This window comes from Melanostigma gelatinosum, assembly GCF_949748355.1.
Source record: "Melanostigma gelatinosum genome assembly, chromosome: 2".
In the NCBI taxonomy this organism is placed as follows: Eukaryota; Metazoa; Chordata; class Actinopteri; order Perciformes; family Zoarcidae; genus Melanostigma; species Melanostigma gelatinosum.
The window spans coordinates 10,665,075-10,683,423 of NC_136635.1; the positions used below are offsets into that span (position 1 = coordinate 10,665,075).

An 18,349-nucleotide genomic window follows, 5' to 3' on the forward strand; every position below is an offset into this window, starting at 1 on the left:
TTGTGTGAACTCTTTAGAAAGGACTTTCTATTTATTGTTTTCAAAATTGAAAGGATGCAGACTTGTAGTCCTGTTCACGTCTGGTAAATTAGATAAGCCTCGTTAATAAAAAGCCATGATGAAAATGAGTATCTATCATTCCATATCTCCCTCTCTACTATCAAGACAAATGAACATACAAGTTCTCATTTCCTAAATGTGTCCATTTCCTTTGTCTATTAGTAGACTCGTGGCCAGAATTAGCGATATATTGACGTCATAACACATAATTCACACAAGCCCCCACAGAGAACAAAAAAAGAACCGCACTCTTATGACTATATGTTGTTTTAAAGAAAGAGTGTTGAAAAGATATTCTGTATAAATCTGCTTTATTCACGATTCATTTTGGCTATATATACACAAACACACACACACACACACATATTGATGGCATGATTAGACATTTTGTAAAGAGTAACATACAGTAGATAAGACGGGCAGAGAGTTTCGGCCTTAAAGTGTTTCTTCATTTCCTTGTAAGGTATTTAAAGTACACCAAATAAACCCAACCTGTACAGTTTGGAAAAAAGACAGCGTTACCTACAAATTAATTACACTCCCAAACTAAATAAAAGCATATTGCAAAGGAACGAATACATCTGAACTGTAGATGTGAGAGGCTTTTGAAATGAAACATATAACATGACAGCATGACTTGTCCATGAAAGAGACAAAAAGCAACCAAATATTGTACTTCTTAGCCAGTCCAATAAAAACAAGTCGTGATGTATAAATGTCAGTAGAATTTCAAAGATTGACACAGGAGATCTCTGAGGGGAAGCTGTCCTTGAGTGATGTTTAGTTTCAGCTTCCATGAAACAAAGTTCAGCATCGAAGGGGGAAGTGCAAAATTGGCCACAGATCAGAGCTTACGGGCAAATTCAACCAACACACAAGACCGCTAACATCACCAAACTGTGTTCGTCTTTAAAGCAGGACCTAAACAGCCGGTCTGAGCGTCACAGTGGAATATTGTTGGATTCTGCAGTATATTGTTACAGCATCCCTTCCAGCACTAACATAGCAGACGTGAGACATTTATTTAAACAATAGTATTCTACTTATACCGCACCAACAGGCTCAACAATGATGCAACCTGAAAACAGAAAATAAAGTGAAACTGAATGTGAATCTAGTCTGCTGATGATTGAAAACAAAAGGAGAAAGTGCTCCTCATGTGGTGGTGACGAACAGACATTTTCAGGTGCAAGAACCTGGAAAACGTCAACTTTCAACCTTTTTTGAAGCTTTAAATTTAAGATGAAGAAGAAAATCTATTTCCTACATCAACTGATGTGAGAGTCAACTGAGGGAACTTAAGGGTTCAGTCAACCCAAATAAACATATTTTAGAAAATAAAAAGCATATCTTATATTTAGCCAGAAATATTTTGTGTCTAAGTTTTCTAACCTCTCTCTACAATTAAATGGACGTCAAAGAAATTAAATTTGTGGTGCACAAGGCACTGAAATCTAACTCAAAGTTAATCCAGATAATTCACACATCCAGATGGGGAAAATAATAATGCTTTTTGTGATTTGGGTGAACCTACCCAGAACATAATTTAGGGAAAACAAACAATGGTTTCTATTTTTTCAAGATTAGTCATAAATAAACAGCACTTTGAAGATCAAACAAAAGGCCTTGAGCAGATCAGTTTGGAGGTAATCCTGTAGTAACCACAGCTAGAAAAATGCATCAAATATTCATCTTAACATGAGACTAAACTGTGGTATTGCACTTAAGAATCTTGAACAAGCGGTGGATTTGAACGCATGATGCTTTCAGAGCTACGACGACTAGTAATTTCAATGGTCGATGAATTGTCTCTCCAGTTCGAGCTTCTCCAGTGAGCACTATCTGTGTTTCTCTCTGTTATTTAATTGCAAATTGAAACATTAGAACTGTTGGTCAGACAAAAAGACCACATTTGTAGACGCCACCTCAAGCGCTGCGATTACTGTGATGGACCCATTCCACGTTTTATCTGACATTTTACAGACCGATTTATGGATTCTGCAATAAATCATTTATTGCAGCTTTAAATGATTTATATTTAGTTCAATGATTTTATGAAATAAATGTCACTGAAAAGGTAAAAGATTGTGTCCATCATGAATCAAACTCGAATGGAATGAAATGTGGACGGAAACTGAAAACATGGAAGAGTGGGAAATGTTTTCATTTTCACAAAACAGCCACATTTGAAGATGAAATATAAGATAACATGTATGTTAAGATGGACATTTGTTGCACTAAACAGACGTCTGCATGGAAGGAGCAGCCTGTGGGCGGCTACAACATAGTTAACTGTGAAACTCTTGATTTCCCGGCTAGATGAACGAGAACACAGCGGCATCATCACAGCTCAGGCTCCAGCATTGTGAATCAACACAGAGCGCGTGTCGACTCATAGCTTAGCCTCTGGTGTCCTTCCTTCAGGCTGATCCCCACATGTCTTGATTACTTTAAATCACTGGCTATCCCATCCAGACTTTTGACATTTTGTAACAGGGGTGAGGATGCCAGAGGAAGTCCAGGGTAAGTGCTGTCCAACTATGCAAACAAAAGAAGCTCCTGTTGCAGAAGAAAGGGATAAATGGTGTGGTTGTCATCTGCAGCCTTCTCCTCTTTTCCATCTTTGCTCCTGTTTTTTTATGCTTTCAGCAAACTGAGACTGTATGGCTTCACTCGCGTGTGTGTGTGTGTGTGCTTGGGTGTGTTTTCAGCCTGAGACCTCAAGCTCAAACAGGCTGCCTCTCTGTTCCTACCTTGGGTTAGTTTGATTTGCACTCTTACCTTGACATTTAGCTTTTAGCCTTCTCGGATCGTATGTTTGTGCGTCTGTATGAGAGTGTGTTTCAGTCCTGGGGGAGAGAGTGGAGGTGGGTCGGGCCGCTCACATCTGAAGCTGTGGAGTAGTGATGGGCATGTCTGACTGTATGTTATGTGTATATTCATGTGTACATTTCTCAGTCCAGGGAGATAGTGGGGCTGCCCTCACACCTCTGGCTGTTCAGCAGTGAAGAGTTGGTGTGTTTCTGTGTGTATTTTCAGTTCATAGCATCGCAATCACATCTCTGGCTGCTCTGCAGTAACCGGCTGGGTTCGGGGCTCAGGCGACTCGTAGCGCTGGAAGTTCATTTTCCTTATCTTCTCTGGAGCTTTTCTCCACAAAACAATCTCCTAGAGGGAGAAGAATGTATGTACAAAGAAACTTGTAATACTTATAATCCAAATAAAAAAAAATCTAGTGGCACCGTTTACATTCAGAGATTGTCACTGACATATTTCATCTCACTGATGTACAATACTATTGATGTGCAGGTGTTTTACCTGCTGTTTAAAGTATCTCCTGTCCTCTTCATCAACCAGCACCAGATTAAGGAAGTAGCGTACAGAGAACTTCTTGTTGACATCCCTCATGGTGGGTGTCAGGTCATATCCTGTAAGGACACAGAAGATGTGATACACTGTCGCTCAATCTGTAAGTACAAATATGCGAAGAGGGGAAACTGACACCCTGATGATATGATACGACTTACAGTTGACTGTCTCTTATATCTTTGTAACTGAAAGAGAAGACGAAGGAGAAAAAGAAAACAACATACCTGCCAGGAACAGTCTGATGGGAATGGATTCTCCTTTAACTGGAGCTCCATCCATTATTTCATACTTTGCAACTGTCTCTGTCTCTGTGGTAGTACTGGGACCTAAAACAAGAAGTACATGAGGTTAAATGATAGAATATGGAAAGTGGAGCAGAGCTGACAGACGTTTCTGTTCTTCTTGGGTCCTAAGTAAACCAACGACAGCATTTCACAAGTAGAGAAACCCCAGAGGTGAGTCATGCTGCTGTCCATGTGCATGCTTCCCTGGACTCTTACCTATGCCTGTTATCTCCTTCTTGATGAGCTGGAGCTCCATGTGTTGGATCTTGATCCTGACCAGCAGGAAGTAGATCTTCCCAACAATCACGTCCTTGAGGTGGTATCTAACAAAGAGACGCATCGAGAGAAGCTGCTCAAACTGACACGGGTCTCATTTGGTTTTGTGGTTCGCTGAGGAGGCAATAACGTTTTCACCAGGGAAGCGACATTGTTCTTACTTGGATTTATTGTATTCAAACTCAATGTGCAGACAGTCTTCTATGCCGACCTCCATCTTGATCGAGTTGTTGACGTCTGGGTAGGTGGCTAACTGGTGGACAATCAGCTCATATTCCTTCACTAAGTCAGACAGACGACGAACTATTGTCACCCTGAGGAAATACCTGTGAAAAGAACACACAGACAAACACAAGCTTTGAGAGTCTGGCAGAAACAACGCTCGACATGTCGTCATCCAAAGAGAATTCCCCGCTCTATCAATCTGTGACAACCATATAAAAATAGCAGGAGAAAGAAAAAAAAGTAACACGTTTGCACATACCTAACTCAAACATTATCTTCATACTAGTCTGTGCAATTTATTATTAATATTTCATGTATTGTTGTCAGCGTTGGGCTGTTTCAGAGAGATACTATTAACAATATAGGGCAGCAACTAAAAATGATGATAATTAGTTAACTCAATTTTGATTGACTGATTGATCATGAAAGATTTCAGAAGTTAAAATCACATATTACAGTGTTGATTGCAGCACCACTGATACCAATATCAGCAATGTGTGCATTGATCCCTGTGGAGGACCTCACTACAGTGCTGCAACAGCACAACGTGAACCAGAGAAAAGCTCTGCTGCAGACTGTTTCTCGCCATAATATTGAACATGCATACTAGATGCCGAAGTTGCCGGCCCATCATCAACATCACATGGGTGTCATAAATGCATCCCATGTAATTAATATGATAAAAAGAAGCTGCCTTATGTCAAACTGTGTAATAAACATACCGTAGCCGGACATTTGCTCCAGTATAGGACTCATAGGGCTTCTCCACCTGCATGAACTCAAAGTCGTAGCTCCTGTTCTGGGTGAGTTCTCCGGGTAGAGCCAACTCTTTCACCAAGTCCACAAACTCATGAGTGTTGCTCTTATCAGAGAACAGCTCTGAAACACAGCAGAGGGGATTTAGAGTGATGCCGTATATTTCAGAAACACACTACAGAAAGTGTTATACATTAGTTTACTTTAGACTCCTCCTCGAGTTGGAGGAGGGTTCAGCTCCACTATGTCAGGCTGCACATGACGACCACATGCTCTGCTAAACCTTTTAGCCACATGAGAACTGAGCCTACAGTGTACTTTTTCTGGCTGTAAAGCAATGCATTCAATTAACATTTCAAACATTTCATGCCGCTAGTTGCATCAGGCAATTTAGAAGTGTTAAATACACATTCAAATCTCCATACACCGTTCTTTAATCACGCTCACCTATCTGTCCAACAAACTCAATGCGGATGCCCTGATGCTCCAGTCGCTTTCCTCCCTGCTTCACATTTAGATTCACCTGGGGAAACATTGTCGAGCAGATCAAATACCGTATGAATCTTAAAAAGTACAATGACAGTTTGACACATTACATATTTAGCAATATATTTGCTTCTTACAGAGAAAAACTAGGACACCCACTCTTTACACAATATCTCTGAGATGAGCTATCCCTTGATGTTACATATATCGGATGCTACTATATTGGTTAACAAAGCCGATAAATCCGCTGATACATTTGTGGTGCCTAAACATAGATGCTTCACTTCCTTCTGAGGTCAGAGCAAATCTTTCACACACATCAAAGGAACCTTAATTTCCCACTGGGCTCAGTTAAAGAGAGGATCCCAGAATATGCTGTGGTGTGGTGGAGAGGTCCATTATCTGCCTACTGAGGACTGTTAACTAATAAATGAAAGACAGCTAACACAAATCATGCTTCGTGTAGGAGCGCCTTACTGAACCTCGTGGACCTATGAATGCCACTGTATAAATGGTTTACCTTGCCAGACACAGACTCGCCGTCGTAGAACAGGTAGTGTTTCTCCACTTTCCCGTCTTCTGTCTTCAACTCGGCTGTCTTTCTGTTCTCTGCATCATTCAGCAGTACGTCTATCTCACATACGGGCCCAAACAAACCTCCTAGGAAACTCTGAAAACACAATGAACGGCTTAGAAAACTGTGTATTATTACACACAGAAACAAACAGTTTAAGAAAGGCAAAAGTAACTAACTGGTGATTGTCAGAGTATGTTGACTAAGACTTTATTCAGAGGAAATAAGGCGGTATCGCGGACAGAGGATTCTTGCTATATTAACCGCACAATTTTAAGCTGAACTACTGTTAACATCTTTCTTTTCAATCTTCAAGGTCCGTCATTCAGAGCAGACTCAGAGCAAAGACTGGAAAATCTATGATCGCCATGATGTGCGGTTATTGGGATCTAAGAGACTGAAACACAATGTCACAATTTTCAGTCTCACATTGTCGATGAACGTGTCAGGACTGAGGATCCTGTATGAACTAGAATGCATCCTGGTTCATACAGGATCTTGTAGGTTATTAACACACATCTCTCTTTGCAATAATCACAAACACACCACAACTAAGTTAACATCTGCACGTATGTGCATGCGAGTGAGACTAACAATCAGTCTTAAGTTGTCTCTTTGTAAATCCCCCACAGCTACTCCCCATCTGGTATTGCCACACTAACTCAATCACTTATCACTTGGTTGCACAGACACATTATTTTCCTCTGAGCTGGCAAATAGTCACAAAAACATGCTTCAGCATGCAGCAAATCTGGAGGAATCAGCCCAATCATCAAGATGTCAGGAGAAACCAGTCACTGTCTGGACACAAGTGTGGTGCTTTTAATCCACTGTATCCCCTAAAAGGATGCATAGATCACATAGAAAAATAATAGAAGAACCTCTTAAATATATGAGCTACACAAGAGCAAACAACATGGTAAACACAGCAACAGTGCATCAAAGTCGGCGGGTGTCGACTTGCAATTGTCCTAAACTAATTGAATTAATAAGCGGCCAGCACTTCTCCAACTAGCATTTGCTTTGAACATTAAAACATGAACGTAATTTCAGAGCTGTTGCTGCAATACAACACGCATGTCACACGGTACGATTTCACATTACATCCCACTAACCAACCAGCAACGTTAGCGAACATTAACATGTCTCTCAGCCCGCTGGCAGCTTTATTCACCAAACATAAACGAGCTCAAAACATATTTGAATTACTAATCAACACTTTTAGTTGCTGTCATCATTAACCAAAGCTGTTGGGCCGTTAGCTAACTAGCCAAAACCTCATCGAGAAAGAGAAGACGGCCTCGTACTGATGCTAATTCGACCAACCCAGCTAGCTTTCCTGTCCGTTTCAATACCAAAGACTTGCTGTCAAGGACAATTGGGGGTCTGTGTAAATGCTGGTATTTTTTATAATTTAATAACAGAGTTCATTTCAGTGTGGTCCGAACAGCTGACGCTTGTTTTTACACTCACCATCTCGGCCGTCTGACAGTCCGACAGTTGAAGCTAACAGCTAGCCTCGCTCTGTGCAGCCAGTCCAACAGCAGGAGGGAGTATCCAGGCTGACCGTCATGTGACAATTGACTGTCAGTCAGGTATTATTAACTTCCAGCAACCCTCAAATCAAAGAATAGACACTTTACGCACAATTTAGGTGTATTTTCCCTTTAACTCAGGAGATGCAGGTAGCATGTTTTATACTTAATGTGAATATAATTAATTTAATCTCATTTCATTATGCAATATGTATACTTTGTTGGTATCTTATTCTGAAAGCCGGATGTTTGTCTGTAGAAAACAGGATGTTGTATCATGTTAATCTTTCCGCTAACTTTGCAAAGTCCTTCGCTGGCTCCCGATCTGCGCCGTTTGAATGCGTTTACCGTAAGTTTCAGCGTATAGGTGCACTACAATTAAAGTGTCTGCTGAGTTGACCACGGAGATCTGAGTGTCTGCTGACTTGACCGCAGTTTCAATTTGATCATACAAACATTGAGACCAAAATATGTACTGAGAGGGACATTTATTTCACATTAGAAAATGAAGCTCGTCGGTGCTCTCTGGTGGACAAAATAGTAACTAATACAATATTGGAGTGGATCACATTGTTTGGTCATGCTGTTTAAAATACCTCTCATACTTTGAAATGGCTTTCCACTAATTATCCTTTCAGTGCTTTAATTTTGTTGTTCAATCTGGAAAATTGTGTTAAATTAGGAACTTAGACAATACCTATTGTTGTTCAGTTGTATTGACTTTATGCTGATTTTGTCCTAAAAGTTTAATGTCTATTCTCATGTTCATCTTTTCTATTTATTATTCATAACATTACCTAGAATGCTTTTTATAGTTATTTAAGATTTGTAATGCATCACATACATATTCTCTTTATAAATATATAAAGTCTATCTGTAAAGTAAATTTTGTAAATATGTATTCTTTTTTTTAGGATCTATCACATATATAAAACATCAAAAGATAATTTCTCATTACATTTCTGATGACCCCACAAACTACCCAACTGACTGTGGCGTTAGTTTATTAAACAGCAGACATCAGGGCAGTTTTGATAAAGTATAGTGAAATCACAGTTGATACTGTTGTTATAAACCCTTTATTTTATTTCAAATACAAATTAGCCAACGCACAGCATGTTGAAATGCATGCATGTGCGCAACACGTATTTTGAATATGTTTCAGCTCACAGTGGTTAAGATTGCGTGAATTCGTTCCTGAACCAGAAGTTCCCAGAATATGTTGCATAACCCTCCTGGGTAAGTGTAAATTGTCACAACTTTTGAGAAAATGGGATCAAACAACATAAATACATCTTTTTGTGTGTTTTAAAGGAACACGTGCCTCATAGCTCCAAAAAAATGGTTGGAACCACAGCTGCACAGCGTGAGCAATGCATGGACAAAGGAGTCATCTTATTGCACCGGTATTAGAATTATTTCAAATTTTATGGTAAAAAGCACATTGCAACTCACACATCAATTCCACAACAAAGCGCAAATACAGGTCACTGCCAACGTATTATAAATTAAAGTGTGTAAATGTCTCATTTATGCAGAACATTCTTAACTTTGGCAGATACGTTTTCATTGTTTACACTTTTCATTTTGCCCCTGAAGACCCACCAATAGCACTGAGAATATAAAATATATATTCGGCATTTGTCAATCTCTGAGCAACTATGTTTTTACACCACCAGGTGGTGATGCAGTATTAGGTTTACTATTTGAATAGACTACGTGGAAATAAAAACAGATGCTAGCCTTGTGAATGTTTCTTAGAGTGGGTGGGTGCACACAGTCTACAGCTGCAGAAGGTGGTCTTCTCTCAGCTCCTCCTCTGCTGGTTTTGCCTCAGCAACCAGAGACCTGCTTGGCATCAACCGCCGCATGCCCCTCATGTCCCCAACTACAAGCAGAAAAACAAGGACAGATCAGACTACATGGAGCAGAAGAAATAGGACATTGAAAACTATTGAATCCTTGCAACTCAAGCTCTTTTCCCAAAAAATTACCTTTGTATTGCTCCCCATCTTTCTCTGCCCAGGACTCTCCGGAGCCTGTCTCACCCAAGGCCCAGTCTGCCATGTATGTATCAGCAGAGCCTTCATGACCTCCAGAACCGTCCTCAGTCTTTCCAAGGGACTCCCACTCTTCCCTCGTCATGTCCTCTCCTTCCATCTTCAACTCCATTTCCTCCTCCCTTGGTGAATGCTCATCCTCCTCGGGCTCGGCCTCTCTAGAAACACAATGTCAGATATTGAAAAATGTTAATGGAGTTCAGCAGGTTGTAGCCGTCTGTTTTTAGCAGTCTGTCCAACTTTATCATATCAGTAAATATTATGTTATGTTCATGTAAACTCAGCATCAATGACATTGTTACTGCATATCAAACAACAAAGAAACACAACTTCACAAATTAAACATTAGACACTCCATAAGCTTTAAAGATACACAGCAGACATGTTTTAAGACATATAAAAATACTGAATACACAAACAAATTCTGTGATAAAGTTTTTCAAGGGAATAAAAAATCAATAAACTACTTAAAAACTATTGAAGATGTATTTTCTCACTCACTCACTTTACACCAATTTATACACTTGCAAATGTTAGTTGCAGCCCAAAAGCGCACATATAATTGTGCACAGTGACAACAACCAAACACACGTTTGAGTGAAGGAGAGCTTTTTCATCTTGAAGTTGTTACTTCAAAAAAAGGATTGAAGCATATTTAATGTTTTAATGTTTTGGTTTACTTTCAAGCCATTGGAGCAGGTAGGCGTTATAACAGCAGCTAATGCATACCAGGTGCCTACACAGGTGTTTTCACTTATTTTGCCTGATTAGACTTCTTCTGCAGACTGTGTGGGCGTGTACATACAGGGCTTGATTGACATCTGTCCGACCCTGATATTAGCTTCCATGAAGTTTGGTGTACTCATGTAATGCCTTTCTTTGCCGCCGTCGCACTTGTGCTTGCTCATGACAAATGTTGTGTCTCTGCAAATTAAAGAGTATGGCTCCATAAGAAAAGCGTCAATAACGTACTTGTCTTGACTAACTTTGACAAATAGAAGTCTAATTAGGTACGTTTCACACATCAGTGTCAGACTAGTGTGGCACATAAATAGATATAATCGACCAGAAACAGCAGCACACCAGGCGTCACAGCCCACTTCCTCTCAACACTTCCCTCTGACTTCCTGTTCAAGCTGCAGAAGGGAGGGCTGCTGCTGAGGTCCTGGTGCAAGCTGATGTGGGAGGCTAGATAAGACTCAGACTAACGACACAAAAAATCCCGAAGAATAATCTTCATTTTCAAAGCTATGCATTATTATTCACCGTGTGTCCTTTCCGCTGGCTACCTTCTGTCGTCGACACTCCTTGCCCTTTTTTCACTCTTATATCTCTGATCCTAAATTGATTATAGAATTGTTGATAGAAGCGTAACAATCAAGTCAGTCTCAGTTGGACTTTTAACCAATTATATTGATGAGATCAGGTAATCATATGAAAGTGTAGCTCAGCGGAGTAGCATACAGAGACAGCAGGTAGCTGATTAAATCTAAAGCACACTGTGTGATTTCAACAACTTTGTAGCTGGACTGCAGCTGAATAAAATAGAATTTGTGGTTTTACTTTTTGAAAAGTTTCCCTTTTTAAAACATTTGGTTATTAACTGATCGATGTCAGAGGAACCCTAAAAGAGGAAACTGAGGGCTGAGACCAAGACTGAGATACAAACTTCCTCAGCAGTCACACGCATAACAACACACACACATAAAACAGCATAACACACAATAAGTTTATTTATACTACTTTTTGGCATATTTCACCTCTAATTAAACTAAAACATTTTTCTACTGTACACTTTTTCGTGACATGTGTGTATACCACACATACATATGTCCTATAATGATCTGTATGAAATGATCTTTCTATTCTATTTCTCCCTTTAATTCCGGAGTATGAGGAAGTGTCCATCGATGCTTTAAATCATGTATACTCCTACATCTGTACTTCATGACTATTTGAAATTGACTATTAACTCTTCAGGTCTTTGTGACTGCAGATCTAACCTCCATGCCCTCTTTATCCCTCCATGTTGTCTTTTATTTGGACTTTTCTTGGCCGCATATACCTCACACTTATATATTCTCAAACACACACACACAAAAGACATGCATACCCACAGAGGTTGTGTTGTTGGACTTTTGTTATCCTAGGTAACAGATCCAATGCAGCATCAGCGTTTCAATACTTAAAGTCTGCATTTACATGACAGCAGTATGCTATATTATCACAGTGATGGTTGTTTTGTTTTTCCAGACTCATTTTAACATCAAACTGAACTCACTGCTACAAAGACACTCTCACATTCGTCAAAGCAACTCACATAGCAAATAAACCATGCCATTCCCAGCTTGCATACTCTAACAGAGATACACACACACACACACACACACACACACACACAATACATGAATACTTACAGATACTGTGCAGTTGAAGCAGGCAGTCTGGCTGGTAGGTCTGGACTCCATGCCATTTTAGGAGTTTGTTGGGCCACACAGTTGGCCTGGTCGCCCTCTGGGTTGCATTTCACAAACTTATACACAGCGGTTGGTGCCCCTAAAGAGAGAGTTTTAATGATCAATTTGTGTTTTTTTATGCAACATTTTACGCAACAATTCACTTCAGTCAAAGTGATCTTTTTGAGTAACATCTTGTTGCTCATCTCGATCAGTTCAGTGTGACAATCAGGGTTTACTAGTTCCATGTTTGAAGTGTTTCATGAGATTACAACATTATTCGACAACAGAGTAAAGTGACGGTTGGCCTAATGGGCTTCAGCGTGGTTTATTTCCTCCAGTAATGTGTAAGAATAGGAAGTATCAGCATCACGGCTTCTTTTCTCAACACTTTGTAGCAAGTTGATCGTGAAGATTATCTGATGCTAAAAGCATTAACTTATTTTCCACCAATATCATCAGTAAAGAAATTAGCCAGCAGCAATCAAGTGTTTCATTGCTCATCATCTGATCGGAATCTTGACTGATGTTGAGCAATCGTTTGTGGGACAAGTACTCTGCAAAAATCTATCGTTCCTGTTTTTGCGCACTGTTGTGCATCATACCGATACTACTGCCGAAGGTAATCTACGACCAACATCCATCATTGATATCTCACAGTTGTATCAATGTCATTTAATTGGAAATGTGGCTGTTGTTGCCCTCCCGTCAGTGTATGATGACGGGCGCACTAAAGAACCGCAGCAGACACCTTGAATACAGTTTAAACAAATGTTGTATTGAGGGTGCATCCGTTTTAACTATAACACACTTTACAATGTAAAATGAGTGAGTCAAAAATCCATTTATCTCACGCTGTTTTTAGATGGGTTTGTGACAAGTAGTTTGAAACTTGTGACAGTAAAATGGACAGTAAGAGCGTCACTAAAAAGGCAACAGCAGGCCTATAAACTGATGATAATCTGTCATGTTTCACCCTAATTCTACTGACTAAATTGAATATTTAGGCCTTTAGTAATTGGCGAAAATTCAATAATTACAAGAAGCTGAAAACAGGTATTTTTCTTTAAAAATATATATTTTAAGATTAAACCCTAACATCCCATTAGTGGTTTACAAAATATATCTAAAACACATGTCCCCAGAGTGGCCAAATACTTTGGATATTGAGGGTTAATAAATACTTAAGTAGAGTCTATGGCACTACTTTATTGAAAATAATTGAGTAAAATCAGCTGTAATTCAGCATCAAAGGATTTTTTATTTTTGATTCATAGGGTTTCCCCATGAGGTTTCCTTCCTTTATATCAAAAACGATACTCGTGTCATGGAAATGAGAGTCCAAAAAGTCCCTGAACACCGACACAGTGTTCAACAAGACAGAAACTTCACTCGGAAACTGAAACTTCTTTGTTCTTTCCGATTGAAAATGACCTCGATCACGCAGCAACTCCCACATTCTTCCCCCCCACAAAACTCAAAATGTTGACATTTGTTCCTCATCGTCTCATGTTACGGTTTGAAACAAACAGTTTGGAGTCTTTGGAGTTGTGTTTTCTGCAGATGAGCGCAGAGAAACCTGACGTTGACGTGAGTCATGGTTACTGACGGTAACTCCGTTATGCTGACATAGTGAGTCTAATTAGTGGAACTGTTCCCAATTGTACTTGTCAATCAACGACCCCAGTTTGAACCACTCACGGCTCTGATCTAGTGAGAGTATTCCGGGAAACGCACTCGGTGTCAGGATGTCGACGTGCGTACACAACCTGTCCACATGAAGTACTGCGACCTGTACCTCCGTCACAAGAGTCCCAAAGTAGTTTACAATAACACTGTGGACTTACCCTCTCCGTTATGAAAGGCGAGACAGGAGACAACGAAGAACAGAACCAGTTTCATCTTCAGCTTTGTCGTCCCTTAACAATAACACCACGGAAATATACAGGCGTTCCTTCCCAAATTGAAGCTTCTTGTGCTCGTGGTGACGATTAAGTGTGAACTGTACACTCAGAAAGACGAACTCCCCCTAAAAGAGCTCAGCCCTTCGAGTGCGTCATGGTTTCCTGAAGTCTTCTTCTTGTGCAGAATGAGAGGCTGAACATCCTCAGTGGAAACTTTTGCATGAGCAGCCTCAAATAGCAGACGTCAGGTCGGAGTTTGCGTAACTGCACACTTCGGACGTACCAAAAGATGAAATCTGTGTAAATGATAATAAAGATCGAGAAGAAGCGACAATTTGTCTTAATTGACTGCAGACTCGTTTTGCAGGGAGATAAGAAAACAAAAATGTCTGCTTTTTTTAATGAATGCAATGCAATTCAATTTCATTTATTCTTTTATAGCTCTTTTCAATTCATGCAAAAAGCTATTTTATGTTCTCTTCTCATGTGTGTGTGTGTGTGTGTGTGTGTGTGAGAGAGAGGGGGGGGGGGGGTCTACTTTATTCCCGTTTCGACCAGTTTACATTTGCTTTCTTATGGTTTCACAAGTCCAAACAGAAAAAGTAGAGAAATACAATCATGCAACAGCAATAAACTGCCTCAAGAACCGCATCGACTTCTGTTTGTAACACAAGGAAAATAAATGAGTATGTGGGAATGTACTAAAATCCGGAGTCACTGCAGGCTCAAGCCGCTTTCAGGGTTAAAACAGACACAGCAACGCACCAATCTCCTGCGTTACCACTGCAGTGTCCTCCACAGTGCATTTATTCAGTTCAGTTCATTACATTTTTGTGCTAAAAATGTTGTACTTTTTACTCAGCTATACTGTTCACTCATTTGCCAGCTAGATATATTATTTTCTTTGCAACAAAATATTTTGCATATGACATATACGCTCAGCTTATACAATATGATGTATTTTGTAGATTAAACTGCACAAATAGTGTATACATCAAATTAGCTCCTTCTCAACCACATTAAAATGCTGCTTACTCTTGAAATGCTATGTATTCCAACAATATACAGATGATAAACACAACCCTCTGAACCGGGCCATATGTGTCATGAGTAGTTTAATTTGTATACCTTAAGTGCATCTTTCTGTAAAAACTTCTGTACTTTCACTCAAGTGAAATGTTCAATGTAGGACTTACTTGTAATGTAGTATTTAAATACAGTGGCATTGCCACTTTTACTTTGGTAGAAGATCAACATGTTTCCTCCACCACTCTCATGTGTTGTGTTCATCTGTGTGTCTCTCTTCCTGTGACATTAGACTGTGCTGGTAAACACAAGTTGAGACATTTCAAGTGTGGAGCACCTGGTATGTCCCGGTGCCTCAGGCAGATGCACCGTATTTATCAGATCAACTCAATGATGATTCAGAAGTTACACTCAGGATGTGGCTGGTTGGAGCTGGAAAGAGGACGTCATGAAAAAAGAGCTTGAACTCAACATGTGATACAATGCGCATGTGATTTTCAGGCCGTGTCAATGATGGTTAGATATTAGGATATGAAGAATTTAGTGTCAGGGAATGAAACCTTGGGTCAGGACACTCCGAAATCCACTTTTGGGATGGTACTAATGAGCAGCTATTTCTCTACTTGCAGATTAACAAAACAACGTCCAATATTTGTAATGCAGAAGGAGATGAGAAGGAGATCAATATTTTAAAACACAGACTTTGATTGGATTGGTGCACTCTGACATTCATTGGAGTAGGATTTTTTCTTACTCCCCTTTTTCATCTATCAAAAAAAGAAAAGACCTCAAAGTGAGCACAAGAAAAAACCTCTGCAAGGTTGGGCTTTCTTTTATTTGGTCAAGTAAAACCAAGGTATTGGAAGTATTCTCAATTAGCTTGTGACCTGTTTAGGGTTGTGGTGTGGAGTTGTTTAACATATCATGAAGAGAGTTATGTGATCACAATGAAAATGGATCGACAAAAAAAGGGACAGATATGTTAGTAGTTTAAAGTGGTAAAGAGTAACTTCAACATCTCTTTAGCTTCAGAATTTGCCGCCGATTATAAAACAAATCCACTTCGTATACAGTGATAGCCTACATATATTATGTATTTTCTGTATCTGCTTCATCCAACCCTTTATCGAAAATATCACTTTGCTATTGACTGAAATTTTAGAAGCTGGACCATAATATTATATTGAAATTTCCAATTTATTTAACACAGTGTCACACTCATCTTCACTAGTGTGACACTTTAGACATTGAGTCTAAACTACATTTAAATGTAAAACAAAGTTCAAGGTTTAAGCAGTTTGGCTGCATAACATGCATTTATATTGATGCACTTGCTGAAAGCTTTGCAGGATTAAGTCCATCAACACTTGAAATCGGAGTAATTATTAATGGGTGTTGATTTCATCAGTTATTTGATGAACGATGGGAGGAACTTCTGTGGTTTCATGGTAAATGTCCTATTAGCAGTTTAATCTCACATGACGCCATCTCACTGATCCTAACCCTGCACACGCACACGCACGCACACACACGCACACACACACATACACACACACACATACACACACACGTCAAGAGGTCAGACTAAACCGAAAGACGGCCATCCAAACATCATAAACCACAGTTTATGGTACAAACTGTTGTATGTAGCCGTGGGGATTGTTTGTGTGCGTGTGTGTGTGGAGGCGTGGCTGGGCAGGCTAGTGTGTCATTTCCTGAAGGAAAATGATAGCAACTGATGTTACCACTTCCTGCATCATCGTACCAATGTGTCAGCTGAAACAAACAGTTCTCTCTCTCTCTCTCTCTCTCTCTCTCTCTCTCTCTCTCTCTCTCTCTCTCTCTCTCTCTCTCTCTCTCTATATGGGTATTATTTTCTTCATGTCTGACACAGACAATAAAAAGGCACGATGAGGAATAAGAAGGAGGAGGAAGAAGAGGAGGTAGAAGACCACAACAACAGTCAATTAGAGGAAAGCTCAACACATATTTGACAGAATGCTGACAGCAGCACGCACACACACACACACACAGACTGTGACATATTTATGAGGCACATCTACCCGCTGAAACAAGTGTTGGGAACGTAAAGGAGCGTGTTTGGGTTATCAGCATCTAAGAAACTAAATTCTTGACATCAATAGAATTATTAATGTCAGTAACAATTATTAATGATTATTAATAACTGGGCACCACCCTGCGAACAGGGACCAATAACCAAATGATAAACTAAGTCTCATAACTGGTGTTCACTCACAATGTCAATAGTCTGAGTACGATTACACATTCAGAGTGAAAGTGAAGGTTTAAGTTCGAGCACAGACCACATATACAGTTATTATCGCAGTACATGCACAAAGTAATCACAGACAGCTGCTCTTCAAAATATAACAGAGTTTATTGCATTCTAATACTAATGATCTAGTCAACTAATATCTAACTAACAACAACTATACATTTACGAGCACGCTATCTAAAATCAACAGATGATTAAAGGGGGGGGGGGGGTGTGTACATGTAGTGTGTGTGCGTGCATGTGTGTGTGTGTGTGTGTGTGTGTGTGTGTGTACGTAGGGGGAGGAGCGAGGGAACAGCTCAGCGACGTATAACGTAGTTGGAACGTGGGGACGTCTCTCATGCGCGAGACATGGCGGATAGCCAACAGGAGACCCGGCGTCTACCCGTGCCGGTAGCCGTTTAGCACGTAGCTACATTAGCGCAAAGCTATATGTGTGTGTGTGTGTGTGTGGATTAGTAAAAGAGAAGGGAAAGGAACAAAACAAAATGAAATAAAACAAGAGATTAAGATCCTTCGCGTCGTGCTGGAGTTCAGTAAACTGTTCTCCCAGCCAGAGGAGCAAGAACCGGGCTCTTTGTCACAGACGCGTTCCGACCTCTGACCTGAGACGCAGCCCCGACCTCACTGCGGCTGTCTCGACACGAATCACAGGAGCATGGAATACACGCTACTTCTACACAACACTAGCAATCTCAGCGACCGTTCGTGTCGGTGATCATAAAGCATACACCACGTTATAAAAAATGAACAGTACTGTTAGCACATAAACAAGATGGTGGAGAGTGGAGAGTGGAAGTTCTCTCTCTCTGTCTGAAGAAGCCTTGCTTCTTCACTTCTGCAGGAGCAAAAAGGGTTCGCTTCGTGGATTCGAACAAAGATAAAATAGACAGTTTGGTGAATTCGGCCAGCGAATTCAAACTGAACCTAGGTTTTGATTAAAAAGGGGAACAACGTTGGTGTGCCTCCTGCTACCCCGGAGGGATCGATGGAAAAAGCGTTGAGGTGGGGGTGTTCTGGTAATTTTGTAGAACGGGGTTTG

At 40.1% G+C, this 18,349-nt stretch overlaps 2 protein-coding genes across 2 annotated transcripts; both read right to left on the reverse strand.

The window, feature by feature from the left end:
- Positions 1-348: 348 nt before the first annotated feature.
- vps26a (VPS26, retromer complex component A) lies at positions 349-7,583 on the reverse strand. The gene is made up of 9 exons (XM_079281604.1): positions 7,504-7,583; positions 5,977-6,126; positions 5,418-5,493; positions 4,937-5,093; positions 4,151-4,315; positions 3,930-4,036; positions 3,654-3,755; positions 3,379-3,488; positions 349-3,228 (listed from the first exon to the last, which is right to left on the reverse strand). The coding sequence occupies exons 1-9, from the start codon at positions 7,504-7,506 to the stop codon at positions 3,115-3,117; spliced, it is 984 nt and encodes a 327-aa protein (XP_079137730.1). The 5' UTR covers positions 7,507-7,583; the 3' UTR covers positions 349-3,114.
- A 1,391-nt stretch (positions 7,584-8,974) lies between these two features.
- srgn (serglycin) lies at positions 8,975-14,154 on the reverse strand. Its single transcript, XM_079293591.1, has 4 exons — positions 13,929-14,154; positions 12,043-12,181; positions 9,560-9,783; positions 8,975-9,453 (listed from the first exon to the last, which is right to left on the reverse strand). The coding sequence occupies exons 1-4, from the start codon at positions 13,981-13,983 to the stop codon at positions 9,347-9,349; spliced, it is 525 nt and encodes a 174-aa protein (XP_079149717.1). The 5' UTR covers positions 13,984-14,154; the 3' UTR covers positions 8,975-9,346.
- Between the last annotated feature and the right edge of the window lie 4,195 nt (positions 14,155-18,349).